Source organism: Aspergillus undulatus (assembly GCF_047715775.1).
Source record: "Aspergillus undulatus strain CBS 261.88 unplaced genomic scaffold BDV17scaffold_33, whole genome shotgun sequence".
Taxonomy (NCBI): domain Eukaryota; kingdom Fungi; phylum Ascomycota; class Eurotiomycetes; order Eurotiales; family Aspergillaceae; genus Aspergillus; species Aspergillus undulatus.
Window position 1 is genome coordinate 310995 of NW_027396637.1, and position 26771 is coordinate 337765.

At 51.4% G+C, this 26771-nt stretch overlaps 9 protein-coding genes across 9 annotated transcripts; 5 read left to right on the top strand and 4 right to left on the bottom strand.

Annotated features, from left to right (window-relative positions):
* Nucleotides 1–121: 121 nt before the first annotated feature.
* On the bottom strand, nucleotides 122–2277 carry BDV17DRAFT_292569 (flavin-containing monooxygenase; the record flags this gene model as incomplete). The annotated part of the gene is made up of 6 exons (XM_073762401.1): nucleotides 122–366; nucleotides 421–1113; nucleotides 1160–1228; nucleotides 1276–1441; nucleotides 1491–1849; nucleotides 1935–2277. The coding sequence occupies 6 exons, from the start codon at nucleotides 2275–2277 to the stop codon at nucleotides 122–124; spliced, it is 1875 nt and encodes a 624-aa protein (XP_073614403.1).
* A 2166-nt stretch (nucleotides 2278–4443) lies between these two features.
* On the top strand, nucleotides 4444–6938 carry BDV17DRAFT_125948 (putative phenol monooxygenase). The gene is made up of 2 exons (XM_073754075.1): nucleotides 4444–6204; nucleotides 6272–6938. Exons 1-2 carry the CDS (start codon nucleotides 4575–4577, stop codon nucleotides 6670–6672), a joined length of 2031 nt encoding a protein of 676 aa, XP_073614404.1. The 5' UTR covers nucleotides 4444–4574; the 3' UTR covers nucleotides 6673–6938.
* Nucleotides 6679–8945, bottom strand: BDV17DRAFT_299165 (methylisocitrate lyase ICL2; the record flags this gene model as incomplete). Its single annotated transcript, XM_073763823.1, has 4 exons — nucleotides 6679–7230; nucleotides 7299–8135; nucleotides 8184–8472; nucleotides 8525–8945. The coding sequence occupies 4 exons, from the start codon at nucleotides 8943–8945 to the stop codon at nucleotides 6942–6944; spliced, it is 1836 nt and encodes a 611-aa protein (XP_073614405.1). The 3' UTR covers nucleotides 6679–6941.
* Nucleotides 8946–9352: 407 nt separating this feature from the next.
* BDV17DRAFT_292572 (VOC family protein) lies at nucleotides 9353–10061 on the bottom strand (the record flags this gene model as incomplete). The annotated part of the gene is made up of 2 exons (XM_073762402.1): nucleotides 9353–9577; nucleotides 9609–10061. The coding sequence occupies 2 exons, from the start codon at nucleotides 10059–10061 to the stop codon at nucleotides 9353–9355; spliced, it is 678 nt and encodes a 225-aa protein (XP_073614406.1).
* Nucleotides 10062–12585: 2524 nt separating this feature from the next.
* On the top strand, nucleotides 12586–14977 carry BDV17DRAFT_299167 (asparagine synthetase B family protein; the record flags this gene model as incomplete). Its single annotated transcript, XM_073763824.1, has 8 exons — nucleotides 12586–12757; nucleotides 12820–13277; nucleotides 13335–13418; nucleotides 13466–13727; nucleotides 13778–13969; nucleotides 14019–14024; nucleotides 14085–14804; nucleotides 14856–14977. The coding sequence occupies 8 exons, from the start codon at nucleotides 12586–12588 to the stop codon at nucleotides 14975–14977; spliced, it is 2016 nt and encodes a 671-aa protein (XP_073614407.1).
* A 2023-nt stretch (nucleotides 14978–17000) lies between these two features.
* Nucleotides 17001–19857, top strand: BDV17DRAFT_299168 (Zn(II)2Cys6 transcription factor; the record flags this gene model as incomplete). Its single annotated transcript, XM_073763825.1, has 3 exons — nucleotides 17001–17664; nucleotides 17792–17962; nucleotides 18023–19857. The coding sequence occupies exons 1-3, from the start codon at nucleotides 17499–17501 to the stop codon at nucleotides 19855–19857; spliced, it is 2172 nt and encodes a 723-aa protein (XP_073614408.1). The 5' UTR covers nucleotides 17001–17498.
* A 1832-nt stretch (nucleotides 19858–21689) lies between these two features.
* BDV17DRAFT_292576 (cupin domain-containing protein) lies at nucleotides 21690–22159 on the top strand (the record flags this gene model as incomplete). The annotated part of the gene is made up of 3 exons (XM_073762403.1): nucleotides 21690–21787; nucleotides 21837–22068; nucleotides 22130–22159. The coding sequence occupies 3 exons, from the start codon at nucleotides 21690–21692 to the stop codon at nucleotides 22157–22159; spliced, it is 360 nt and encodes a 119-aa protein (XP_073614409.1).
* A 1102-nt stretch (nucleotides 22160–23261) lies between these two features.
* BDV17DRAFT_282628 (serine/threonine-protein kinase) lies at nucleotides 23262–25334 on the top strand (the record flags this gene model as incomplete). Its single annotated transcript, XM_073760231.1, has 3 exons — nucleotides 23262–23826; nucleotides 23874–25188; nucleotides 25247–25334. 3 exons carry the CDS (start codon nucleotides 23262–23264, stop codon nucleotides 25332–25334), a joined length of 1968 nt encoding a protein of 655 aa, XP_073614410.1.
* A 246-nt stretch (nucleotides 25335–25580) lies between these two features.
* Nucleotides 25581–26231, bottom strand: BDV17DRAFT_292578 (uncharacterized protein; the record flags this gene model as incomplete). Its single annotated transcript, XM_073762404.1, has 2 exons — nucleotides 25581–25994; nucleotides 26217–26231. The coding sequence occupies 2 exons, from the start codon at nucleotides 26229–26231 to the stop codon at nucleotides 25581–25583; spliced, it is 429 nt and encodes a 142-aa protein (XP_073614411.1).
* Between the last annotated feature and the right edge of the window lie 540 nt (nucleotides 26232–26771).

The following is a 26771-nucleotide window of genomic DNA, read 5'->3' on the forward strand; positions in this document are numbered from 1 at the left end:
TCTCTTCCCCAGGATATCTTGACCGCAACTGGCTTGACTTTCATCTTATTCGAGCCCAAATTGATTGCTAAGTCTGGTTTGAATTCTTGAAGAGACTCGCTGATGAAACAACAATAATCGCTCAGTGCACCGCTCCGTAGGTCCCTCCGTTCAGAGTCTCCTCCACATTCTCGGCCGCTTTTGCAATCACAGCGGTGGGAAAATCGACCTGATCATCATCCAGATAATCCACACTAATGATCTTGTTCCTTTCATCTTCTGCCCAGCCATCGCCGAGCCAGCCGTTGGGATTGTCGTTGACGTACTCGTATGCATAGTCCTCCCAACGAGGAGAGGCAAGGGCCTTCATTGCATGGAGAGAGGAGCCTAATCCGCGAGTCAGTCGCCATAGCCATTTCCATTCAGACATTCGTCACTCACCAGGCCATAGTGCCACCACTCTTCCGTTCAAAGATCCTGCCTTGTACCAACTGCGGCATTCCATGCCGAACACCGTCCGTGAGAAATACTGGTCGCAGTGCTTGGTGAATTGCTCTACAGCCTCCTTCCGCACATTCATCGATCGAATGTTGTCTCGTTGCATCTTATCGAGACAATATGTGATGTAGTCGATCTCTTTCTCGATCAAGAGGAGCAGGTTGCCCTCGCCCAGCGCGGCATTGGGCCCCAGGCAGATAAAGTAGTTGGGGAACCCGTCCACCGCAAGAGAAAGATAGTTCTCCGGTGTCGTCTCCCATCGCTTTGCCAAAGACACTCCATTCTTACCGACAATGGGAAACCGCGGCGTGAAAGTGGTATCGAAACCGGTGGCGCAGACGACAACATCTGTCGGATGATGTTTCCCGTCGGCTGTAACAACGCCATCTTCTACGATCTTGACGATAGGGCTCGAGATGACATCAACCTTGTCGTCTGTGAGGGCTTCGAGGTATCCAGGTCCAGGAGTCAACCGACGGCAGGCCGGTGCAAACGTTGGCAATAAGTCTTTAACGAGCTCTGGCTTCTTTCGCAGTCGACGCTTCATATTCTCTGTGAAGAAAGCAGTAGCTCCTATTTGCTCCGGCGTGCCAACGAGGGTGCAGCCGTGCACAGACTGCAGCTCTGTTTCGATTTCTGAAAATCGTCAGCGGCCGTCAACGACGCGTTTTCGAGCTCATACCTTTACGGAATTTCTGGTACGCTGAGTGATCTTTCTTGAATGTTTCGATTTCCTCTGGAGTGAATGAGACTGGCCGCTGTCAGCGAAGCTCGTTCAATGGCAGTATGGGGACGTACAATTCTCAAGCTCTGAGTTACGCTTGTCCACCTGCTCACGCGCAAAAGTGGGAGAGAGCCACGTGCGGCCTCGAATATAGTGATCAATATGCGTCACTTTTGGCAACATCCCAGGGACAATCTGGATACCGCTGGACCCGTTTCCGATGACAGCAACTCTTTTGCCCTATCCCGATTATCAGTATACAAACATCGCCCAATCCAGGCCAACTTACGCTGTAATCATAGCTCTCATCCCAATTAGCACTGTGCATCAGCTTCCCCTTGAAGTCATGCAGACCCTCAATGCTCGGCCATTTCCACTCGTTCAGCGCACCGCTGGCTGAAACGACAACGTCGCACTCGTCTTCAATAGTCTCGCCGCTGTCGAGGTTCTTCACCTGCAGTGTCCACTTGCTCCGCAGATTGTCCCATGTCGCGCCGCACACCTGGTGCTTAAACTTGATGTGCTTTTCGCAACCATACTTCTCCGATACGCCTTTCCAGTACTTGTGGATTTCTGGCGCGGCAGCGTAGAATGTTGACCATTCTTTGTTGGGCTCAAAAGTGGCCTGGTATGTGTGGGCGGGAATGTCTGCCATACAATGTCAGTCCCAAGTTTCTGCGTCATTTTCTTCGAAAGAGACTCAGATGTAGGTCACGAAGGGAGTGTAACTCACCACATGCGCAGCCAGGGTATCTATTTTCGAGCCATGTCCCTCCAATGTCTGCGTTCTTCTCGTATACACAAAGATCCAATTTCCCAATTCTCTGCCGGAGACGGATTGAAGAAATGATTCCGGAAATACCGGAGCCGATAACGACAACCCTCATAGGACGAGTGGCATCAATAGAGCGTTCCTCCACAATCCAAGGCTCAGCTTCAGCTGCCTTAGGTGTTGCGCCATTCGTTACACCAACAGCTTTAACTCCCGAGGTATCGTTGGTTTGCGCAGAAGCCACCTGCTGAACTTTAGGTTCGGACGAACCACGGCCCAGAACTCTGGATAAGCGCTTCATCATGCTGTGTTTCTGTGAAAGCGGCAAAATAGACAAAGCTTGACGAGACGGATGTTGCAGTAGATCAACTTATGTTAAATAGGAGTCGAGGGGGTCAGGAGACGAGAACCGCGGTGGAAACCGACTGAAGCTCCTCCCCGATGATATACGCAAGCTCGGCCTCCCTGGGGCCCAAAAAAATGACCGGACTAGCGCCTGTCTAATACGAACCACTAGAAGTGCGGAGACTCGAAGGTCGCTAAGATACGGTGTGCTTTAACGTTCCCCCCCTCTTCTCCCTCGCCTTACATGCACCTCCCCGAGCTGAGAGTTGATTGAGGATCGAGTCCAGGTCCACAACCGTTGTGCAGAAAGCTGAAATTGAGCGGTTGAAGAGTGATTAAACCTGGAGTTGCGCTGACTCCCAAGATGTTTTGGAGGGTGGACCCTCGGTTCCGGGTTCCAAAGTGAGCACAGGAAATCCCCCTTCGCCTCCATTGCGGGGAAAGGAAAGCTTGGGACTTTGACTCTGAAGTAATCTAGAGCGATATGACTGGCCATCCAGAAGCTACTGAAAATTGAGGGGTAACGAGGACGACAACGTGCCCATCTGCATCCGGGCTGGTGTATCATGCACCTCCTATGGAATATGGAGAATTGGTAACTTTGACGAGCACTTATAAATCAACAGGCCAACGTGCGAGCTGCCTGGGAACAGTTTGAGATGAAAAAGAGCAACTTTGAATCTACCACTCTAACCGCAGCCCTCTGTATCCTTTCCAAAGGGATGGGTCATGCTCAGCGGCGAGTCTAGGCTGTTAGAAGCAAACCGTGGGATTGCGCCGTGCTACGAGAATCAGCCGGACAAACCCCAGCATATTGTACCGATCACCAAGCCAACGTCTATGATGACTGGCAAGTATATTGGAGTTCATCCTTGAATCCTTGCACATATCCAAACCATGGTCTAAGCATCTCATTGGTCTCAACGGCTTGTGGCTGAGACCCGGGGATTCGGTACCCTTTGTGCGCCCGGAATTCCCCCAATACCCCGAGCGGCAAACGCGGGGCGCTCAATCTTTCTTGGAATACTACCCAATATTGCTCGCTCTAGACACTTGAAGAAGTGCGCTCAGTATCAAGCATCCTTGTCGCCATCAAAACCCAGAGTTTCTTTACAGAGAAGAGAACGCATCGGCCTTGTCACCGACTTTCGAGAAATGGGCCGCTTGCAGCATTCTCTGATTGGCCACTCGCGTCGTCCGAAGTTCCCAGGTACAGGTACCGACTACCGAGGGCCCCGCCACGCAGACAAGTTGTAAGTTTACAACACATTCTGCTACCGGTGAAAGTGTACCTGAGTAGGCTCGCATGTCCGGAGTTTGGCACTGTGCCGCTTTTACATCACTTTTGGCCGGCTCGACTCCGTACATGTTGCCGAACAAGTGGCAGGGCTTCAAGAATCCAACATGACCTGAGCGGCTCGTGCGGAAAGTGAACCGGTATTACGGAGTACTTCTCTGTCCCTGATGCGGGGTATGATGCTCCATTGGTACAGCTCACTGATTCTCCGCGTGGTATATCCGTATATCCATGAAGCTGTCCAGTCAGCAACCTTTCTAGACTGATGGTGGAATACGTATAGTAGCTGATCATCAATCGCGCAGAGCGCGGACTCAGAATACGCAGTATATGGATTTCGTGTGCTCTATTATTTGGAAATGTCCCGCGTGCGCAGGATCGAGGTCGCGATTGACCAGTGAAAGGCTTGAAAGTAGATGCATGTCACCACCTATACTAAGGCTTTTAATGGTTAGGGGTCTGTCGCTTGCAGGGGTCCAACGGCAGATGTTCGGGGAAGTTCAAGCTCCGATACGTACGGATGATGATTACCAGCAATGGCATCTCTTACATGTCCTCTAAGTCTATGTCTGTACCAGACTCGGATCTAGGTACTCTCAATGTCCCGTAGTCAATTGTCCGATAGAATGATGACAGGCAAAGGAGTTGCGATGCTACTCTGCGGCACAGCACTAACAAGAGACCAATTTCGCACCCCTGCAAGCATTAATTAGCGGCGCCGGGGAATCTCTCCCCAACAGAACATGCCATGTCCTTGGGGACGGATATAAAGGGAGCAGTGGACGCGGAACTAGAATCAGTCATCTTTTAATAATTGTTATCCAGAAGCCAGGTGGGGTTTCTCCGACTAGCGATCGTCTTATATCAATTCGCTCTTTCAGTCGCATAAACTGCAATTGACTGCTAATCATTCTCACTCTTTACTGCTTTGATTGTATTATCGACAGAGTTGTGCGATCATGCCCGTCTTTACGGAATTCTCCGCCTCCTCGCGCGAACTGCGCGTCCTCCCCTCCTTCGCGCCGCCTCTACCCCGCCTTTCCCCCGCCTTCGAACCTCCACCAATTCCTCCTTCAGAATCAGAATCTCAACAGCAGCTAGAAAAATATGAAGTCGTTGTCGTCGGCGCCGGCCCCGCCGGGCTCATGCTCACCCTCCTCCTCTCCCGCTACGGCCTCTCCGACTCCTCCCTCCTCTGCGTCGACGCGAAGCCCGGCACGCTGAAATCCGGACAAGCAGACGGGCTCCAACCGCGAACGCTCGAGGTCCTCAAATCTCTCGGCCTCGCAGACGAGATCCTCAATGATGGATGTCACATGGAGGAAGTCGCGTTCTGGAATCCGACGGGGAAGAAAGACGGCGATATGATTGAGCGGACGTCGATCGTGCCCGACGTTAGTGTGCCCGCGCGGTTCCAGCACGAGGTCACGATTCACCAGGGGCGGATTGAGCGCATCCTCGAGACAGACTTGCTGCGGTACTCGAAACGAGGTATACAGAGGAACACGAAGCTCGTCGACGTGAAGATCGACGAAGCAGGAGACGCGGAGTTCCCGATCGTCGCGGAGATTGAGATCGCGAAGGAGGGGGAGGAGAAAGTTAGACGGACAGTTCGCTCAAAGTACCTCGTTGGCGCGGACGGTGCGCACTCGAATGTCCGGCGATGCATGGGTCTCAGCCTTGAGGGTGAATCGCTAGACCATATCTGGGGTGTTGTTGATTTGGTCGTTGATACCAATTTCCCTGATATTCGGCGGCGGACTGCGATCCATTCGCCTGCGGGGTCGGTCATGGTTATTCCGCGCGAGCGCATTGCGACGGGCGACTACCTCACCAGATTGTATGTGCAGGTTCCTGATATTGAGATCGAGGCTGGGGATGATCGAAAAGCGAAAGAGGGTGCGAAGGCGCGCAGGGCCGGAGTTACGCTTGAAGGAATCTTCCAGCATGCTGCAGATGCGTTCAAGCCATATTATATCAAGCCAAAGCAGGACGGTGCAGTGGATTGGTGGGCCGCGTACCAAATTGGGCAGCGCGTGTCTGGAGAATTCACAGTGAAGGACTCCAAGGGCGTCAACAGGGTGTTCATTGCCGGCGATGCATGCCATACGCACAGTCCCAAGGCCGGCCAAGGGATGAACGTCTCAATGATGGACTCGTACAACCTCGCCTGGAAACTCATCTACTCTATCCACGGCCTTACTCCCGGCGAGACCACCAGTGCCAAATCCGACCCCGTCCTCGACACATACCACCAAGAACGACACACCATTGCGCAGCAGCTCATCGACTTCGACCGTGCCTTCTCGTCCATGTTCTCTGGCAAAATTGGCTCCGAGGATGGCATTGGCCAGGCCCTGACGCACGAGCAGTTCCTAGAAGTATTCAGCACAGGCAACGGGTTCACGAGCGGCTGCGGAATCGAGTATCCCGAGAACCTGGTCGTCGTTAAGCCGACGGATGCAGATAGGGAGAGGAATCCCATCCACGGGACGGACTATCTAAGTGGTGTTTTGCATCCGGGGAGGAGATTGCTCAATGTGAAGGTTAAGCGGTTCGCGGACGGGAATAGACGCGATTTACATGATGGTGCGTCTTTCTAATCAAAAAAAAAGAATCTCCTTCTCTCATGAATCTTATACCCTAACATCAACAGACTTCCTCTCAACCGGCCGGCTCCGCATCCTCCTCCTAACGTCCTCCGACCTCCTAACTCCCACCGGCCAGTCAACCAGAACCATAAAATCCCTCTCAACAACAATCTCCAAATTTCCCGCATCCACAATCGAACAAGTCGTCATCCACCCGCGTCTCGGCAACACAGGAAGCCAAGACTTTACGTGGCGCGACCTCCCGGCCGAACTCAAGACGCACAGCGAGATGCGCTTCTACAGCGGCTATGATTTGGCCGATGACGTTTATAAGATTTATGGCGTTGATGAGGAACGTGGGGCGGTTGTCGTTGTGAGGCCGGATGGGTATATTGGGGTTGTTGCGGGGTTGGATGATGTTGAACGCGTGGAGAGGTATTTGGGGGGTTTGTTGAGGAGGCTTTAGTGCTTAGAGCTAAGGAAGTTATGGCTATGTTACTGGCCAGGGGGATAGACGTAGGGTTTGGGTTTATGAGCCGTTGAGTAGATAAGATATAGCGGGTTGCGTAAGTATTTGCTTGCTAAGATTCTATCAACAAATCATACATATCTGAAGCCACTCCCTGGCGGAGCTTGATTTACACTCGAGGCTCACAAAACTTCCACCCGGAGTTCCAACCGCAATCCTCATCTAGAAGCCTGCATCCGCACTCAAGTTAGCCAATATCAAACCCCTCATTTTAAGAGATCAAGGAAAGGAATCGACTCACCCTTCTCCGTATTCCCCTCTCCCATACTCTTACTACTACTGCTCCCGCTCTGAATAGTACCCACAATACCATCCATATACGGCGCGCCGCTCCACTTCTGGTGCGTCAGTACATCAACGCCGAGCTCTTTTTCACGCGACTGGATGAGCTTCACGTAGGCGAGCATGCCGTCGTCCTTGAAGGCGCGGGAGAGCTCGGAGGTGATTGTTGCGCCGCTGTGGATGCCGGCTAGGGAGACGAGTTGGAGGACGAAGCTGAAATTGTTAGTTTTGTGTGCTTATAATCTTTAAAGTGCATGAAGGAAAGGAAGGTAGGTACACACCCATGCTGAGCAAGATCCCAAATAAAGGACTTCAGCGACGCCTCGTCGAATCCCTGGCCCATCCAGTTGAACGACGGGCTGAGATTGTATACGAGTTTCTTGCCTAGGTGAGTGGCGCGCACTTCACCCGCGAGCTTTGCGGCTTTCTCGACGTTTGGATCGCCGGTCTCAACCCAGAGGAGGTCCGCGTAGGGACCGAATTCCTTTGCGCGCTTTGTTGCGGCGGGGAAGCCTGCGCGGTAGTGGTAGAACCCTTCCCTGGTTCGCGGGATGTCGCAGGACCAGACGACGGAGGTCTTGGAGTAGTCGTTAGCCAGGACACGTCGGCGTGAGATGGAAAGGTCTGGGTTCTCTTTGACGCGCTTCTTGTATGCGTCTCGCGCGGAGTGAGGGGCGCCTTCGGCTTCAAGGTGTGCGTCGACGGCTTCGTCGAAAGTCACCAGCTTATGTCGCTTGACCCAGTCCAGTTCGAAGGCGTCGATTTCTGATGGTGCGGCTCCTTCTCTCTCCATCGCTTGCAGGGTTTCTGCTAGAGGTTCCGACTCCTCTGTAACTCCGAGAATGAACTCGTGGTCTCGCACGTCGATAGCGCTACTGAGTAGCTTTCCGCTCTCGGAGTCTGTTCGGGCGATCACGAGATTCTCAACGCCCATAATATCCCATTGGAAACGCGTCGCTACTAGTCGGTTGATGTGCTCTCCCATCGGAACCAGGACTTTACCCGCTAGGTGACCGCACTTCTTGCCTCCGTGAAGCTGATCCTCGAAGTGAACAGCCGCAGCACCGTTCTCGGCAAAAAGCTTAGCTAGCTTAAGGACAGCGGTCAAACCGCCGTGACTTTCATACGTTAGCCAAACATTCCCTGCACCTCGAAAGTAAGCTTACCCCGTGTCTCCATCTGCAATAATCGGTCGCATGTAGTCGATGTAAGGAGTAGACTGTCGTTGTTCACGTGTCAATTTTCGCCGCGCATCCCAGTGTTTCCGATCATGCAATTGCTGGGCCTTGAACAGCCTCTGAACCTGGTTCGGCACCGTATTATAGGGGTAATCTCCAAAGTCCGGTGAGACCTCATTAGTCGTAGTCAAGACCGAGGAGCACGCCCAGCCAGAGATGTATAAGACCTCCTGGTGAGGAGCCTGCTGTGTCATCTGTACGGGGTCAATTGCACCCACTGCGTACCACGAGTCAGCACGTCATATCTACCCCAGAAACAGAAAACATACTTGTATGAACCGGCTTATTCTCCGCCGCCCTCTCATTAAGTAAATTGAACAGCTTCCGCGCCATCAACGAACTAGGATACGTCTGCTGCAATGAACCCCGTTTGCTAACTACGTCGGCAGCGGAGTACGGCCGCTTGATGCCCTCGAAGCGGGGAGAGTTCCACCAAGCCTCAACATCTTTGATCTGTTGCTCGTAGAGTGCGTCCTCCGCTTCCCCAGCTTTATCAGTGGTCGACAGAAGCTGGTATGAGTCGCCGGGGAGTGCGGAGGAGACGGGTGGTTGGACGGGCGGGAGCGATGACGGCGACATCCGCAAATAACCGCATGTGAAGGGGCGGAGAGCGAGACGAAAGGGACCGTCAGCGGTCGCTGAGAGTGTGAGTAGGCGTCGAGGAATTCGACGAGGGATTGTTCGTAGCATCGTTAGAGGATCATGCAACAGCGAAAAACAAAAAGGAAAGAAGGTTTTGTGAGAAATAAAGGAGGTTGAAGATGTTATGGTTCGGCCGATGAGCGACCTCGGCCGGAGACTCTGGGGTTGCCGGTTCCCCGCGGCTCGCTTATACAGGGATAACCAATGCTGAGTCACTATTCATGATTCACAATCCTCCGCTTGCTGGCGGTCCGAGAATCGGCAAGTGTTTATAGATCGGATCAGAGGTTCTACAGAGTGAGTTATACATTCTTTTCACAATGGCCTATTCGGATCGGCGAATTATTACAACTTCATATTCATCTTCTAGTTCAGCCATCACAACACCAGACTGATTATACATCATCTTACTTGTACATCCCCATTGCTCATAGTCACCCTCATTAACTTCATCCTCACAGTACACCCGCTGGCTGCTCCTGCTGCTGAACTTCAACCAAGTTGCCATCCGGATCAGCAATCATAAGAAGCAGTGGCAGCCCAATGATCCCCTGTGCCTCCATAAGCCTCTGCTTCGCGGCAGCATGCACACCAGCATATTCGTCGATGCCGAAAGCATTGTTGACCGGGCCCGTGAACATCTCAATGGCTTCTCCGTATGGCTTGAGAACCTCAACAACCTTTGCTAATCAGGTAGTCCTGCGCCTTGACAATATCCGGAACGACGAGGCCGATATGATCGAAAGTGTTGGTGCTGTTCACAGACCCCAAAAGTGTGTCGTCTGAAACGTTAAAGGTCACGATTTCGAGAAGGCCGGCTAGATTGTTCTTTTCGCGGTTAAACTCCTCGCCGGTTTGGAAGCCTGTCCCGTTGCGTCCGCCCTGGCCGTGGCCGAGGTAGGTGATGGTGAACTCGGGCGTCAGTTGGACGTCGAAGATTAGGCGCATGCCGAGAATGTCGTGGTAGAAATGCTTGAGGGGCGCAAGATTTGTTGGAAGCAGGCCGACATGATTGATAAAATAGCCCAATGTCTCCAGGGGAGCTGGACCATCTTCGCCGATTTGGAAAAGGTCATCGAGAGGGTTATTGGGGTCTGGCTCGGTGCAGGCTGCGACCCATGAAATGGCGCATGAAAGGCCTAGAAGAAATTTCGAAACAAGCATTCTGAGGTGCTCAGGGCTCGGTAGTGCAATAATGCTTTTGACAAGGAGGAGGATGTTGTTGATCTGTTCCTGGAATCGATCTCATCCTGACTTCATCGGGGCGAGGCAGATTCCACATCCAGCTCCAAACGCCCTGAGAGATATTGACTATGATAAAAGCGCTTAGCTTGCCGAAGCTATGAGCTTGTAACATCCTCAATGTCTCGATTCCAGTCGTCAAGCTATTAGCGGTCAGATCCAATTAGCTGTCTAGCGGCGCGAAATTGGACCACGATCGGTTTAGTTCCCACCGGGTTCCTACCAATCACCGAGCTGCAATCAGGGCAGTGTATACAAAGACTTTGAAATAGGATTATAGTTGTTCTGGAGAATAGCCCTATTTGGGAAGCATTTGACGCGCGACGGAGGCTGTGGTTCGCTTGCCCCCCATATCTCGACCCGTCAAGTGTGCACTGTCTTAGCTGTTGATCCTTGCCCCCGAGATCCAGAATACCGACTTCCAGGACCTTGGCCATGGAGCATCGGTGATCTTGACTTCTGGGGTAGCGGCCGCGAATGAGTATTCGTCCTTGTCTATTGCCCAAGGATATTCTGCCGCAGGATTCCATCATAAGGCAAATACTTTGTGAGAAGTAACCCAACATGCTATGCCTAATTGCAGCTTCCGGAGTCAGACTGGTATCCCAGGATCCTTCAGTTCACACCTGAAACCTGAAGAAGAAACCATCACATTTCCTGTCGAAAATGCTGATTTGTGGAGGGTGCGCCCGTATACGCCGCTTCCTTTTGGAACAGAAAAGCAGCTAAACAAATTCTGGACAACTGGGTAAGACCCGAGAGCTCGAGAATTGACCCAGTACTGACATTCCAGACAAGGAACCCAAGGATATCTTTCTCCTCGTGTCTTACGAAATCATGAAGAAGCCAGTCTTTCCGCCGAGTACCAAATTCCCCACGGCGTCCCAAATCAAGAGGTGTTAGTCGAACCGAATTATCATATAACTGTGCAAATATGAGGAGCCGGTACAGAAGTGGGGGTAAGCGGAACGTCTCTCTATCCTTTCCTAGGAATTGCCTTGGGAACACCATTGGTCGAGATCCGGACCAGGGGGAGGTGCTCAGACACTATGGGGGAAACGCAGTCTGTAAGTTGTTTGTGCGCGGGCAGGTAGAGGTCTTGGTATATCGTTTACCTCCAGGAATCTATCGGTCTCGGGTCTCGGGCCAGAAAAGTCACAAAGAAATAGACTCCGAGACACGACAAGCGCCGCTGTTGGCGAATTGGTCATGGACTTGCCCCCAGCAATTGCAGTATCGGATTCAGAGCCCCCCGATTTTTGCGCCATCCGAGGGCGGCTTGCAGAAGGACGCTGGGTCGAACTTCTCGATTCGATCAGGAAACAAAGTTGGAGGTAACCGGAGTCAATTTGTCATCGCTATAGGGATCTTGTGGCTTCATCTAACACAGTGGTTTTGCCATGATCGCCACCGACGAGAACACTTGACCGTTGCATGTCCTTCATTCAAGATGTAAACATGCTCAAAGTCATTCCGCAGTCTTGACGACCCAACCTGAGTCTGAACTGGCTCCCGGCCAGTCCAGGGAGGCTCCTGGTACAAGTGACAATTTGTTTTTATTGGGCCAACAGCCGCCACTATGCACGAGAACAAAGAATCCCTTAGTGCCGGCGGCACTTCTCTGACATCGCCGGACTCGAATGTTGGCCCATGAGGCGTTCTAATCTCCTATAATACCACGTCAGCAATCTTGATAACGAACCCCTCACCGCTCGTCCGCTACAATGAAGAATTGGTGGTCGAAAACCGGAGTTCCCAGCCGGTTCGCAATCAACGCCGGGGGTCACTTTGAGGTGCATTAGTGTGGATGATCTTGTATGCCCTGCATTCCTCGGTACATAGCGCACCGTTTTGACCGGATCCCTGCCCAACATGGAAGGTTAACCATGCTCTGTGTTACGGTGTTGAATGTGCTCGTGGTTTTGGCATCACTCAACCAATTTTACAATGTTGGGGGTCCATAGATCGCCAATTGGCGCATAAAGGAGGCGTTCTTTGAGATAGAAATGGAATCTGGGGAAGGAATGGATCAACCTGTGAGGTCTGTGGTTGTGGAGTGTGGACCGGGGGCCATGTTCTTCCCATCCACGCGCCTTCCCACTTCAATCATCCCAATCTCAGACTCCACGACCTAGACCAGTCAAGAAACGAACGCTGTCATGCGAACACATGCATCTGCACGTCTTAGAGCACTTCATCGGCTGGCGATTCCGGCCAAACCCCTTGGAAAATACTTATTGGAACAGACTATGGATCGACATCGTCACTGCGTGATTCGGCGTCTGTGGGCCTCTACTATATCCGCCCTTGCCTGGAGAAAAGTGTTATTGAACAAAGGGAAGAGCTAGTGTCTCAGACCTTCGTGCTTCTCATATAAACGACCTGAACTTCATCCTCGCCCCATAGTTTGCTCTCGGCATTTGGTCTCCGTCAACAGCAATTCACCATGTGCGGGCTTACAGCATTTCTCAGCATCAAAGGAGGCACCAATATCCCTCAATGGGATGACAGTACTGATCCACAGCTACTCCATAGCCAGATGAATGCAAGCCTGGAACTGGTTAAGCATCGGGGTCCAGACACGAGAGGCCAGTGGTTCGACCCTGATCACTATGTAGGTAAGTCATTGCTAAGAAGCCGATTTTTCCTGGCCATAGTATGACAATTTTCTTCTCTCTAGGTCTAGGACATGCGCGTTTCTCAATTATTGACCTCAGCCCCGCCGGTGACCAGCCTTTTCACGACGATGAAGGGACCGTCCACGCAGTCGTCAACGGAGAGCTATACGATCACGAGAAATACCGCGCAGAACTGTGCCATGAGCATAACTTCAAGGGCAATAGTGACTGCGAGATTGTCATAGCTCTATACCGTCACTACGGCATCTCTTTCCTTTCCAAGTTAAGGGGAGAGTTCGCCCTCGTGCTCTGGGACGCAAAACGGAAACTCTTGTTCGCCGCTCGCGATAGATACGGAATCAAGCCACTATATTATACGGTAGTCAACAATAATTTGCTGGTTGCAACCGAGATGAAGTCTTTCTTGTCATTCTCATGGGAGCCAGAGTGGTCTGTCGAGAATCTCCTCGCGAAGGGTTGGCTGTGGGACGACCATATGTATTTCAAGGGAGTATACCGAGTAAGTTCAGAGGCTCAGTTATGTTGTGTGCCTGATCCCAACTTATCGTTCTTTTAGCTTGAGCCGGGTCAGTACTTGATCAGTCAGAACTTCAACCTTCCTGAAGTGAATACCTACTGGAACCTGGACTATCCTGACAAGGTAAGCATACTAAGCACGCAACAATGCGCCTTGGCTTACAGAACCAGAGGGTTCATTTCCCTCAAACTGAAGAAGAGATAGTTCTCAAACTCAGGGAGCTGTTGCTGGAGTCAGTGAAACTGCGACTCCGTGCTGACGTCGAGGTCGGCATTTACCTAAGCGGCGGTTTGGATTCTTCCGCTATCGCAGGAATGGCCGCGCACCTCTTGAAGCAAGGAGAGAGCCTGGGTAATGATCCTAGTGGTGACATCTCAAAGATGAGCTGTTATACAATTCGGTTCGGGAAGGATAGTGGAGTAGACGAATCAGGTATGAATATATATCGCTCTTGCTCTATGGAACGGTCTAATACGACCTAGATATCGCACAACGGACGGCAGACTGGTTAGGCGTTGACCTGCACCCGGTTACTATGGACGAAGAAGAAATCGCCATGAGGTTTGAAGATACTGTTTGGTTCACTGAAACACCCATCCCTGATGTCAATGGAATGGGCCGAGTTGCTGTCGGAGAACTGGTCCATTCTCACGGGAAGAAAGTCATCCTCACAGGTAAAGACCAGCTAGCTACTTAGCTATTCTACCCCGCTAATAAAACTAGGCGAGGGTTCGGACGAACATTTTTGAGGCTACCCTGACATGCTTTCCAAGATGTTCCTTGAGCCAGATTTCTCATGGCCCCCACCTCCGTTCGAGATGACAGACAGCTCCGAGCTGTTTGAAGTAGGCCGAGAAACCATACCACCGCCACTTAACTCATCTGCTTCTACAAAGCGAATGCTCAACAATTCGTCAATATTTGCTCGGGTAAGCTCATTCTGCAATCTGCCGTTTGCTACTTGGACAGCAACATACGCAATAGACGATCTGGAGACAGCATTTGCAGAACACTTTGGGGCTCAGACACTCTCAAATATCTCAGAAAAATGGCATCCTTTGCATTCGGCGAGCTATCAATGGACCAAGTCCATTCTCGCAAACTATATTCTCCGGTACATCGGAGACGGCGCTGACATGGTTCACCAAATTGAAACAAGACCACCAATTCTCGACCATCACGTCACAGAGTTCGCGAATCGAATTCCACCTAGCCTGAAGGTTCGATATGACCCAGTCAACAAAATCCTACAGGAGAAGTATATACTCCGCGAAGCCATGAGGCCATTCATCACCGACGAGATTATGAATCGTACCAAACGCGCATACCTAGGACCCTCACAGTTCAAGAACGACGGGCCTCTCCATAGGACGGTGACAAGATTACTCACAGAAGATAACGTCAAGAAGCTGGGATTTGTGGACTGGAATCAAATGCAAGATCACATCAAGAAGGGTTTCCGGGACGGTGACCAGAAGTGTTTCAGAAGCTCCCTCTTCGTTGCTGCTCGTTGTCCTGTCACAACGCTTTGGTGTCAAGACTGCGACAAATCCCTTGCAGAATCAGTGTCAGACGTCCGAGCGTTTCCGGAATACCGGTACCGTGGCGATGGCCATGACGCAGGCCAGAAGTCACCTGTAATAGCTTACGCATTTTCGCTAATGCTGTCCTTTCCGAGATGATTGATTGCCTTCGGGATTGCCTGATGTCCTGCCAGGTTTTCTGCTCATGATCCCTTCTTTTTTCGACTCTCATTTCTGGTTTTGAATTTTATCTTCTTAACTTAACACCCCTCGTGGCAGCCTGCGCCGCACGCCGTGCGACCCAAATCGTATAGCAGTCAACCTTCAGCTGCCGCATTACGACAATCAGGAGTGCGCACTGCCAATATGAATCCTTCAAAGCTGGATAAATGATGCTCATTCGGTATCCAACACTCTATAGCGTGGGGTGAGGTATAGTTTCATGCTTCGCGGGGCGACAAGGACATGGCCGGCTGTTTGCGTTGCGTCAGATAGTCATATAGATCTATCTGACCGATGCTGATCAGTTATACTCTCCTGCTATTGAATATTGTCAGCGGTAATGGCGGAAGCTGGATTTTGGGTCAGGGCTTCCAGGCCTGCAGCCTCGCGTCTGTATGTTCCCCCCTGCGAGACATCCCATCATCAGCACGAAAGTACTCTGTACTCCAACCACCCGAGAACACTTGGTCTCACGCTCCTTAGTGGACTGAGAGCAATATGCACACTTTCAAGAACCTCCAGCCTATTCCTAGATCTTCTTGTGGGGCGATTGATGCCCGCTGCCTTGTATGTGTCCCGATTCATTGCAGTAGTGGCGCCCTTGAAACTTCGATCTGATTTCAGAGGCCTTCAACTTCAAGGCCTATCCTTCAAAAGTATCAATCTGAAGCTTACGTCGTACTCGTCCTGTGCCATGTCTCTCTCGTATGTGAAAAGGTAGATCGTGGATCGTCGCGCCGACCGTTTGTTCTAGCGAAGCTGCCGTTCCATCGAACTTGTGTCGTAAGACTAATATATATCTCGCGGAAGCAAGGGGCCTCTGCTGAGCTTGTTAGAACGAACGTGTATACTCTCAGAGCTGTTCCTCACAGACGAGAATGTTCGGGGAAGCACACAACGACTCATCGTAGAAGCTGAGGATGAGGCGTTGAAGAACTCGTCCGGGACTCGGAGGAGAAACATCTGGGGATGGTCTTGGCTGCAAGGATGGTGCTGGTCAGGACATGCAAGTCGGCCGTTCGGAGGTCAGAGGAAGGTCGCTTTGTTGATCTTGCCTTTTGTTTTGCTTTGTCTTGCTACCTGACGGGCCAATCGCCACGTGCCTCGTTTAAACCACAGCCAGTCACACTTCTGATCTCTCTACCTTGTCCTCTTTCTCCGCAAAAGCAACTATACTTTGTATGACGACTTGCCCTAGCCTGCTTAAGTCTCTAGTACCTGGCTAGGGATCCTGCAGAGTATTCCCATGCATCGCTACTCCTTCCCTGCCATGGCATCGCCCCCTTCGCATCTTCTAGATGGCCAGCTCTTTGTTCGATCCAGTCACTGAAGGAACACGACGAGAAGCAAGCAGTCTAGACTCCGCCACCGCGCCCAAATCCAATTGCCAGCAGGTGTTCATGGGGTGTAACGGTGAGCCTCCTGCTTGATATTCATCACATATTTCAGAACGGTCCAAGCCATGCATGCCAACAGTTTCAGGCGCTCAGCTATTGAGCCGCCGTTACACCGGGGGAGGCCGGCGTGATACTCGAGATGGTACAAAAAATGAGCCATACTTGCCTTCTAGCACCGCTCTGACGGTCGACGAGGCCAAGGTTTGCTTTTGGCAAGAACCAAGTGGGTAGGATCCCAGGGATCACGGGGTTGCTGCGAGCCAACAGTCTGGCCCTGTCCAGCTCGCCAGCTTCCGATTCCTCGTCATCCCCAGCATCTTCCCCGTCTCAGTGGCGCTCCCCGTCCTATCGGAAGGGAATTTATCTCAGATCCCGTTGCATTTGCTTTCGATATATTCTGATTTCTGATCATGCTGCCTTCTGCGAAGAGTCCATTCTCCGGATTTCGGGTTGGGAGCGGATAAGCCTCCACCAGTAAGTGACAAGCGAATCTGCTTGCCCCCCTCATTATCCACATCAATCCATCGTTTATGTGACTAATCCTTGCATGGTGAACACATTGACAGCTCTCTCGCATCGAGTCTGGCCATTCAGGCCCCAATAAGAGTCAGGCATAAGTCCAAGCTACACCAGCGGTCTTGGGCGTTGGATCGGCACACCCGCGATTCGCAACTCGCTCCAAGGTCTCCGCATTCTGCTGCTCTAGTGCCGGCTCTTATCAAGGCGATGACGGTTTCTCCTCACGACTCGGGGCTATTTGGGGGCACTATTCAACTTTATCTTCTTTTCCTTCAAGTCTGGTTCCTATCTGTCCTTTATCGTCGGCAGCAAAGCAACCGCCTTATCTGTGGGCCCCTCCATCACGTCGAATAAGACCCATCTCTTCCCGAACAACTTCGCAGATCATTGTTGCTATCTCGTCTCCGCCCCTGCGACTAGTCCACTATACAAGTCAGCGATTCCACCACGTCACTGTACCCTTTTATCTTCACTTTTCACGGACTATACCTTCTCACTCCCCTGTCGCTTGTGGGGATCCGCGATATAAGCTCTCTTTTGGCATGGAGAACATTAGAATTCCATCCCCGTCTGCCATTCTAGACCCTCTCCCTGTCGCCTCAACTGCTGGGCGCTCCACTGCCTTTGTCTCCACCGAGAATGCAGCACCTGTGCAGACCGCTACAACGGTGACAACTAACAAACCAAAGCAGTCAAAAAGCCGTAATGGTACGGTATTACAGATTCTTACAAAAGTCTGAAGGCACAAACAATCTAAAAGAGAAGGAGAGAAAGAAGCAAGGCATGGTTCATGAGTCCGCAGTGCGCTGACCTTCTTCCTATTATCAATGTCCAGGATGTATCACCTGCAAGGCAAAGCGACTGAAATGCGACGAGTCGAAACCAACATGCTCTCAATGCAAGAAACGCAACGTGGACTGCGGAGGGTACAAGAAGGACTTTAAATGGCGCTCATTCGGAGAGGGTAATGTTCCTGGAAGGAGCCCTCCTGCAAAAGTAAAGAAAGGTTCTGGTGCAACACCCGGCAATCTTTTTGACATAGACTAACAAACATCACTTGCTACAGGGAGTCCATCACCACTTGCAGCTAGTGCAGCCTTACATAGCTGCAGGGCCACTGAAAGCCAGGTTTCTGGAATCGAAGCAGTTGGCACTTTCCGTTCTCAGCAGAATGCACCACGAGATATTTCGTCTAAAGGTTTAGGCCAGTCGTCGGAGAGAATAGAATTGGGCCTTTCGCTGGACCAGATCCTTGGCTACCCAGGCTCTGGGAGGTTCAGCGACGACCTATTTGCGTCGCCCCTATCGGGGGTTACTCCATCAGAGCAATCTCCATGGCTATCGAACTTATTCCTTCCTTCTGGTACCAGTCAAGTCTCTACTAATCTCAGCCTGGAAAGCTCTCGAGATGAGGAAGATTTTAGTTTCGAAGCTCTTCTGGAAGGCGACGGTGATGAGATCGAGGAGATCATACGGCAGCCTGACCGAGGATCAAGAGTCGGTAACTTCAACGTCACGGGCCCTTATGTCTCTCAACATCCTGAGCCGCCCATGATGCCGTCGGGGCTGCTTGGCGAACCAGCTTTTAGCCTCGCGCATCCGGAAATGCTGGTTTTGCACTTTGACACATCTACTTGCGGGATCCTTTCCGTCAAAGATGGCATACACGAAAACCCTTGGCGAACCCTGGTTTGGCCCTTAGCTAAGGACACTCCAGCGCTGTATCATGCAGTTTTCGCGCTCGCCGCATTCCATGCAAGCAAAAACAATCCGTCGATGAGAGTCCACGGGGTCGATCACATGAGACAGAGTATTACGTTTATGGTGCAGGACATTCAGAGCATGAGAGCGGATGCTGCACTGGCCACAAGCCTAGCCCTTGCTTTTGCTGATACCTGGGATCAACACACTCGTTCTTGTATACAACATCTCCGAGGTGCGAAGGCATTGGTGTCCCAAGTCGTAGCGCTCGGGATGCAGGGGAGAATTCATGGGAATGATCTCAGGAGGGTTCGATTCCTATATAACACCTGGCTCTACATGGATGTCATCGCTCGCCTGACTTCCCAGGAAGAGCATGGCGATCAAGAGGTGGACGTTCCTTCGCTTCCGTTTCCTCAGAATACAGTGCATGAAATTGATCCTTTGATGGGATGTGCTGCCACGCTCTTTCCACTCATTAATCAAGTTGCCCGTTTGATCCAACGTGTTCGCAAGACTGAATCCAATTCGATATCCCTTATATCCCACGCCATTGAGCTCAAGCGAGCAGTGGAGCAATGGGAGCCACCAGAGTGGTTTGAGCCTCCTGAGGATCCCACGTCCGAGGTTCAGCATAGTCTCCAGACAGCTCACGCTTACCGCTGGGCCACTCTGTTATATCTCCATCAAGCTGTCCCTGAGATGCCTTCGGAACCGGCAACAGATTTGGCGAAACGGGTTTTGATTCTCTTGGCCACCGTGCCACCTAGCTCTCGTACGACGATTATTCAGATGTACCCCCTCTTGGTCGCTGGGTGCGAAGCGGAGCAGGAAGAGGATCGCAAATGGGTGCTCAATCGGTGGAGCGTGATCCAGTCACGGTTGATGCTCGGGTCTATCGACCGGTGTATTGAAGTCGTTCGTGAGGTTTGGGCTCGCCGAGATAAAAGTGCAGTTAAAAGGCAACAGCAACAGCAGCAACAACCTTTGAGTGCCAGGCGTTCCCGCAACAGTCTCGGGCACGCGTCGAGTAGGGATCAAGTATTCTATACCGCTCGTGGTCCAGTTGCTTCCTCACGGCGAAGCTCTGCAGTATCGCCATTGGAGAATGTTGACTTCGATAAAACGGTTCGAGGCAAGTCACACTGGGTACATGTAATGAAGGAATGGGGCTGGGAAGGTGAGAATTCTCCTCTTTGAACATTGACATATGACTGAGCGAAGTGCAGTATTCCTAGGTTGACAATGGAAGCACGCCCTTTCACCGAGACCAGGAGCGTGACCCATGACTTCGAGCAGCGGCGTCACCACTAGGAGTCATCAGCCCACCGGGTTTCGTTTGGCCACTTCGAGGCTTTGGGTTACCAGATTTCTGGCTCGCTTCCGCTTGAGTCGTTTTAGGCTTCGTTTCCGATCGAGCAGGGACCGTGCCGTCTTTATCTAGGTACAGTCGAAGGGAGTCCAGATACGGCTCCAAGTCGCGGGTCATGGACACATTCGACATTTTCACTTGTCGAAATATTATCTCCTTTATAGTTGCTGGGTACAAATGCTCTTTGAAGTCGGGTGTTCAGCGGAATCGATTTCGGGGTTTTCCAGGAGAATGCGATTGAAAGTTGCGTTGGCAAAAGAAACTGATTGGGTCTACGGAATTTGACCCATTAATGAATTAGCAAAACTTGTTTGTTATAGGTGTCCAGTCGGCTCTGATTCCAAGAATGTATCTGACTTGCTCTTTGGACTGTATTTCCAGTTGCGGCAAAATATATAGGGCGTTTCGTTTCAGACGCGACTGATGCCCTTGCTGGCTGTACGACGTACTTTGTGGTTTCTGCTTGGGGCCTAGCTACTAATGCATGGGTCGACGGGACAGGACGGGACAGGGGCAGGCAGTCGGTCCGGTAAGGTTCCAGATAGTCCAGATCGCAGCGATATTGTCGAGAGAGAAGAGTCTAGGAGGAAGCTGGAGAAGGAGACGGGAATGTATCTTGTATTTAAGAGGCTAACTGGATTCTCGGCATCTTACTAGGCAGTTAGTAGTTCTATCTTATTTGACAGGTAACTATGAACGCAGGTAGACGGTACGGAATCTGAGAGACACCCATCATACCACTACGGGTACGGGGTACCGTGGCGAAGATCTCAATGGTGCAGTTGTCTTCACCACTTGAGGTTAGGCGACTCTGTGGGTTCTTGGATCATTTGGCTTTCCAACATCCAACATTGAGGTGTGGTTGCGGAAGCCCAAGGCCTGGAATGAGCTGCTCAATAGAGCGAATCTATATCGCGCACGCCATCATAACCACAACCACACCTAATCTTTGAGAGAGACTGGATAATATTCCAAGACCTTGAGTATCGTCTCAGCACTGCAAACCTCGCTTCGGTATGGAGGAAGGAAAGCAGGAAGGATGCGGCAGGCCGTCTTTGACCCCTCATACTCTGGACTGGGTAAGGGAAACCCTAACCCAGACGGGTAAAAATATCCCTGTCTCTGGGCGAGCCCTACCCGTTATCAAGAACGACCCCTCATCGCGACAGAGGAAACTCTCGCCTTCCTCTTCCGAGGAGCTCGAGGATTGAGAATGTCCTTATCGGGTTGCTCGCTGATGAGATGATCGCAGAGCACGAAGCTGACTTAACTCAAGCCGGTATCCTTATGCTTCTTCTTGGCACCCAGATAACTGCCCCTCACGGTCAATTCTCCCCTCACACACCTTCCTAATAGTTGGAGACGCAATGTTTTGAGGTTTCTGCAGTCCAATCTAGTCCAGGAGCTCGCTTGATCGGAAAGATGCTTGTCAATTAGTGCGTCCTACTCCAGAAGGTGAATCCGAGGAGATTGCGATGCCGTACCCGGGGAGTTTGATGCTGGATTTGATCTTCGGGTCGGATGCGAAGGTGAAATGATATATATAAGTACAATGTATGTACTTCGGAAGGACAAAAAACGAACTGCTTCTCCGCCCTACGCCACCTTTATATCCTATTATCATCGGACGATCCCCTCGTCAATCCAGCCCTACCGCAAAATGCCGACTGGAATGGTGTACCATGCCAAAGCACAATCCACCTTCAAGCCTCCTTTGATTGCAAACGAGAACGCTTTCCTGGGCGATGTTGATTCAAGGTGCCTACTCTCCTTTGCTCCCATAGCTTTGCCAAACTAACGTTCGCAGCGACTCGTACAACCTCGAAAAGCCCATCTCGGCTGGCTTCTACCGTCTCGAAAAGGGCACACCTCTCACCTACGAGTACACGTATGACGAGATGAAGATTATCGTGGAGGGCGAGTTTGAAATCTCAGACGAGACAGGCCAGAAGGTGACGGCGCTGCCTGGGGATGTATTCCACTTTCCCAAGGGCGCGAAGATCACCTTCACGACGCCATCGTATGGATTGGCATTTTTCGTGAGCAGACCCAGAGTTCAAGAGCCTCGGCCATGAAGTGGTGGCTAACATGTGGTTGCAGACTGGACAGCGGGCCAAGGGAGTGCTCTGAGTGACTAAAGTTATTGAGATTGCAATGCCGCGATGACATCAGCGTTTGTTTTGTGTGGGTTCCCAGTTGCTGTGAGTAGATCGGGGCTGGGAACCATGGTTGCGCAGGGGCTGGGTCCGCTCGGGATCTTGGGTAAACAACCAAAGCAAGAAACAATGTCTTACTAGCTTGTTATAGCTTGCAATTGAGCTGTTACTCCACCTCTGGCCATGGAAATGTCTTCGGTTTCGTAGTACGGCAGTAGACCAGCTAGACTGCGGCTGAGGTGCCCCGATCACACTAATCTCCGATGGATCAACTGTCACAATCGCCGCGATCCTTTTTGTTTTTTGTGATAGGATCTTGCGAGCAACTAGCGGGGTTGACACGCAGCATCGCGGCCGAAACCCAGATCCTGGCTGGGTTCTGGCTGGAGCAGCTGGAACTTGGAAGGGAGTTGCTGGGGAAACAGGCCAGGCACGCCTTGGAGGGGCAGCGGCAACATGAGCGATCATCGGGCTGGAAGCGAGATATTGTGGCTGGCTGTTGATCAATTCAGGTATTGAAGACTGGAAGTGTGGCAGAAGTGGGTTCGCTCAGCTCCAGTCGTCATTCTTCGATTCCAACTCGGTCGTCGCTTCCCCTCACCAGCTTCACTTTGCGCTTCCTTAAACTAACTTCCATCCCTCGCGTCTCTTTGCACGCTCACAACTTAAACTCTGCCTTGTCTCAGAGCTGCTTCCTTGGTTGCTCTCTTCTCTTCTCCTTCCAGAACTGCCCTGGCGACTGTGTTCCTCCTTCGATTCAAAACAAAGCCATTCTGTCCTTTCTTGCTGTCGCACTGCTGAATCCCACTGTGTTACAGACATTCTCTTTGCTTTTTCCTCCTCCAGGATCTCTCTGGGTTTCCTTTGTTTGAAACCAAGCACTCGGAATTTATTCTCCTACCCTCGTGTCAGTCGCGTTTCTTCTATTTAAATCCTCTGCTCGACCCCTCTCGCCGCCTTCGCTGACGCGTGGATTGTGTCCCACTGATTTAGCGGCGAAGAATCGCGCCCTCGCCACGGCGGTCTCCTGAGACATTGACCAAACTCAGAAATAACGATACGAACTTTATGCCATCATGACGCTTGACTTTGACTCGAAAGATCGCTCTGGCTTCCGTCTCCCTCATCCTCCTCCACTATTGCATACTCGCTCCGGCAATGAGGCTTTTGACCGCCCCTCCACTCCCCGCGAAGATGGTTTTACCAGCCCAGTTCAGACTCCGCAAGGGAGCCCAAGCAAGAACCGCATGCCTCCTGGTGCTTTCGACCTTCCCAATGTGTTTGACAAGGCTCTGAAACTGCAACCTTCTTCTCCGACCAAAAATACCCACAATCACTTCAACCACCCTATGTTCACAAAGCCCAACAGAAGTAATGAGACCCTGAATGAGAGTGTTATTCGCCCGGCGAGCCCTACCCGCAAGTCCAACAAGGAAAATACACCCCCAAATTCGACTCGCCTGGGCAAGGATCTCGGTCCTAACCCAGCTGCTGCTGCGGTTTCTCGTCATGAACAGTACCAGAACCGAGACCTGGAGAGCGTGCAGCGACGGCAGGTGCCAATGCGTGGATTGACCCCGGAGGAGCTGGAGAAACTGCAGGATCCTCGAGTAAAGCGGCTCGTTAATGTGACCCAACTGTGTAAGTCCGCCCAATACATAATGTAGTATGACTTCTAACAGTGCTAGACTTCCTTGATCATTACTTTGACTTACTGAGTTACGTCCACAATCGTCAAACCCGCCATTCCCAGTTCCGCGCAGCAAACCCCGGGCCTCCAGCCACACCGATGGAAGAGTATGAGCCCGCATTGTTGAAATATCTGGGTCGGGAACGGGCCCACCTCCGCAAGCGTCGTACCAGACTTCGGCAAGGTGATTTCCAAATTTTGACGCAGGTCGGTCAGGGTGGGTACGGACAGGTGTACCTGGCATCCAAAAAGGATACAAAGGAGGTATGCGCTTTGAAGGTCATGAGCAAGAAGCTGCTGTTCAAATTGGATGAGATCCGGCACATCCTCACCGAGCGCGATATTTTGACTGCGGCGAAGAGCGAGTGGCTCGTCAAGCTTCTGTATGCGTTCCAGGATGAGACTCAAATCTACCTCGCGATGGAGTTCGTACCGGGCGGTGATTTCCGCACGTTACTCAACAACACTGGAGTGCTGCATAACCGCCATGCTCGCTTCTACATTGCCGAGATGTTCTGCTGTATCGACGCTCTGCATGCCCTGGGTTATATCCATCGTGATCTGAAGCCAGAAAACTTCCTCATTGACTCGACCGGTCATGTCAAGTTGACGGATTTCGGTCTCGCAGCGGGTATGCTAAACCCCGGTAAGATCGAGTCAATGCGAGTGAAACTAGAGGAAGTGGGCAACACTCCGGTGCCATTTGGTCGCCCGATGGAACAGCGTACGATGGCCGAGCGTCGGCAGGGATACCGTATCCTGCGGGAACGCCAGGTCAACTATGCAAAGTCAATTGTGGGCTCTCCTGACTACATGGCCCCAGAGGTGCTCAAGGGCGATCAGTACGACTTCACGGTTGACTACTGGAGCTTGGGATGCATGCTATTCGAAGCGCTAGCGGGCTACCCACCATTTGCAGGTGCAACGGTCGATGAGACCTGGCAAAACCTCAAGAACTGGCAAAAGGTACTCCGACGACCAGTGTATGAGGATCCCAATTACTTCTTGTCGAAACGAACATGGGACTTGATCACGAGGCTGGTAGCGTCTAGAGATCATCGATTCAAGAACATTCAGGAAATTCACGCCCATGAGTACTTCAACGAAGTTGATTTCAATCACCTGCGTGAGCAGCGCCCGCCGTTTGTACCCGAGCTGGATTCGGAGACCGACGCTGGCTACTTTGACGACTTTTCCAATGAGGCGGACATGGCCAAGTACAAAGAGGTACACGACAAGCAAAGGGCTTTGGAGGAAATGGCGGAGCGGGACGACAAGATGAGCAAGGGGTTGTTTGTAGGATTCACGTTCAGGTTCGTCCCTTCTATCTTCTCAAGGTTATCTTTTAAGTTATGAGACTAACGGGTGCAGACACCGCAAGCCCAATATTGAAGGGACTGGACGTCTTTCCCCCCGCAAACCTATTCCGACGGACGGAAACTTTGGCACAATGTTCTAAGTGCTTCCGTCGTCTATTTTCTTTTCAATCGCTGTGCTCCGGACGAGCTGGTCTCGGGTGGCCATTGTTTGATTAAGCGAGTATGAGTTTAATGCATGGTTGGTACGGTCTGAATGGAGTTGTGTTGTATGATACATAGATTGTATCGTAGTCGATAATACAATCACAAGTCTTTCACAATCCTCTATAGCTTCCGCCCAGATATCCAGATGCCCTGATGTTCAGGTATCCTCCAAGCCAAAGAGTTTACTCATTCGCCTGCTTAACCATCTTCAAGATTGCACTCTCATCCCCCCCAACAACCGCCTGCCCATTCGTCCAATCCACGGTAACAGGCCTCACAAACCGCCCACTATCCTCCTTAAACCTCTTCACCGCATCCTCGGCATCCCTAGCCCCCTGCACAATCTCCGAAACCGCATACTGCTTCCCCCCATCCTTCGCACCGCTCGCCGGATTCCCCGAGACGTATTCGAGAATATTGCGCAGCTGGTCTGTTGTTGGTGGGGCAGTGGTCACTTCGAGCGTGAATTCGCCGCGCCCGATGGGCGATGAAGCTTCCTGCGCTGCGGCTGACGCGGTCTTGAGGATTTTGTGGACGTTACTTGAGACGGGTAGGGAGGGGTTGTGGAAGAGGGTTATTGGGTCGAGGGTTTTGGCCTATGGTGATGTGTTAGCACTGGGTTCCTAGAAGTTCAGAGGATTTGGCGGTGGAGATGCGATGGAGGCTGTAATTTGTGATGATCTGAACTTTGCTCAATCAACGCGCATGCGCCTGCATCCGTCTGGCTTGCTTAGAGAGCAGAGCGGGTGGAGCAAAGTACAGCAGAGCAGACCTCGGGGTAGGCAAGGGCAGGGAAGGGAAGCGGTTCGACTACATACGAAGCGGAAGACCATCTTGATGGTATATCTGTGTTCTCTCCGATTGATATAGCGATAATGGGTTGGTTGTTCGGTAGCTAGGTGTAGCTAGGTAGCTTCAATTGAGCTTTGGGAGGTGAAGTTGGAGTTGGCTGGGTAGCTTCGGCGTGGTGAGGCCTCGGGTGAGTCAGTTGCGATGATTACCTCATGTTGTACACAGGTCACGCCACCTCAAAAACGTGGACGCGTGACACTCATCCCCTTCACATGACCGCCAAGTCTATTAATCAGCAAGAACGTGACACGCGACCTTCTTTCATACGAAACCATTTTTCTGAATTTCAATTTCGCTTTTTATTTCGTAAAGCACTTAATATTACAAGTGTTTTCTAACTGGTTTCCAACTGATTATTTTTTACCATGAGTACTCAGCAGGATTTATTTGAGTTCGACGATCCTGTCGAATCAAGTCCAAATGGGGAATCTAATATCACGGTATCTATCTTTATAAAGTACCTGGTAACTGATTACTAACCACTTGATGTGGCGATAGGGTGGTCCAATACAACTTACAAA

Bases quoted from the DNA above. Each gene is read 5' to 3' on its own strand.
- BDV17DRAFT_125948 (XM_073754075.1), top strand. From the start codon at position 4,575: ATGCCCGTCTTTACGGAATTCTCCGCCTCCTCGCGCGAACTGCGCGTC. The intron at 6,205-6,271 runs GTGCGTCTTTCT...TAACATCAACAG, and splicing joins TAGACGCGATTTACATGATG to ACTTCCTCTCAACCGGCCGG.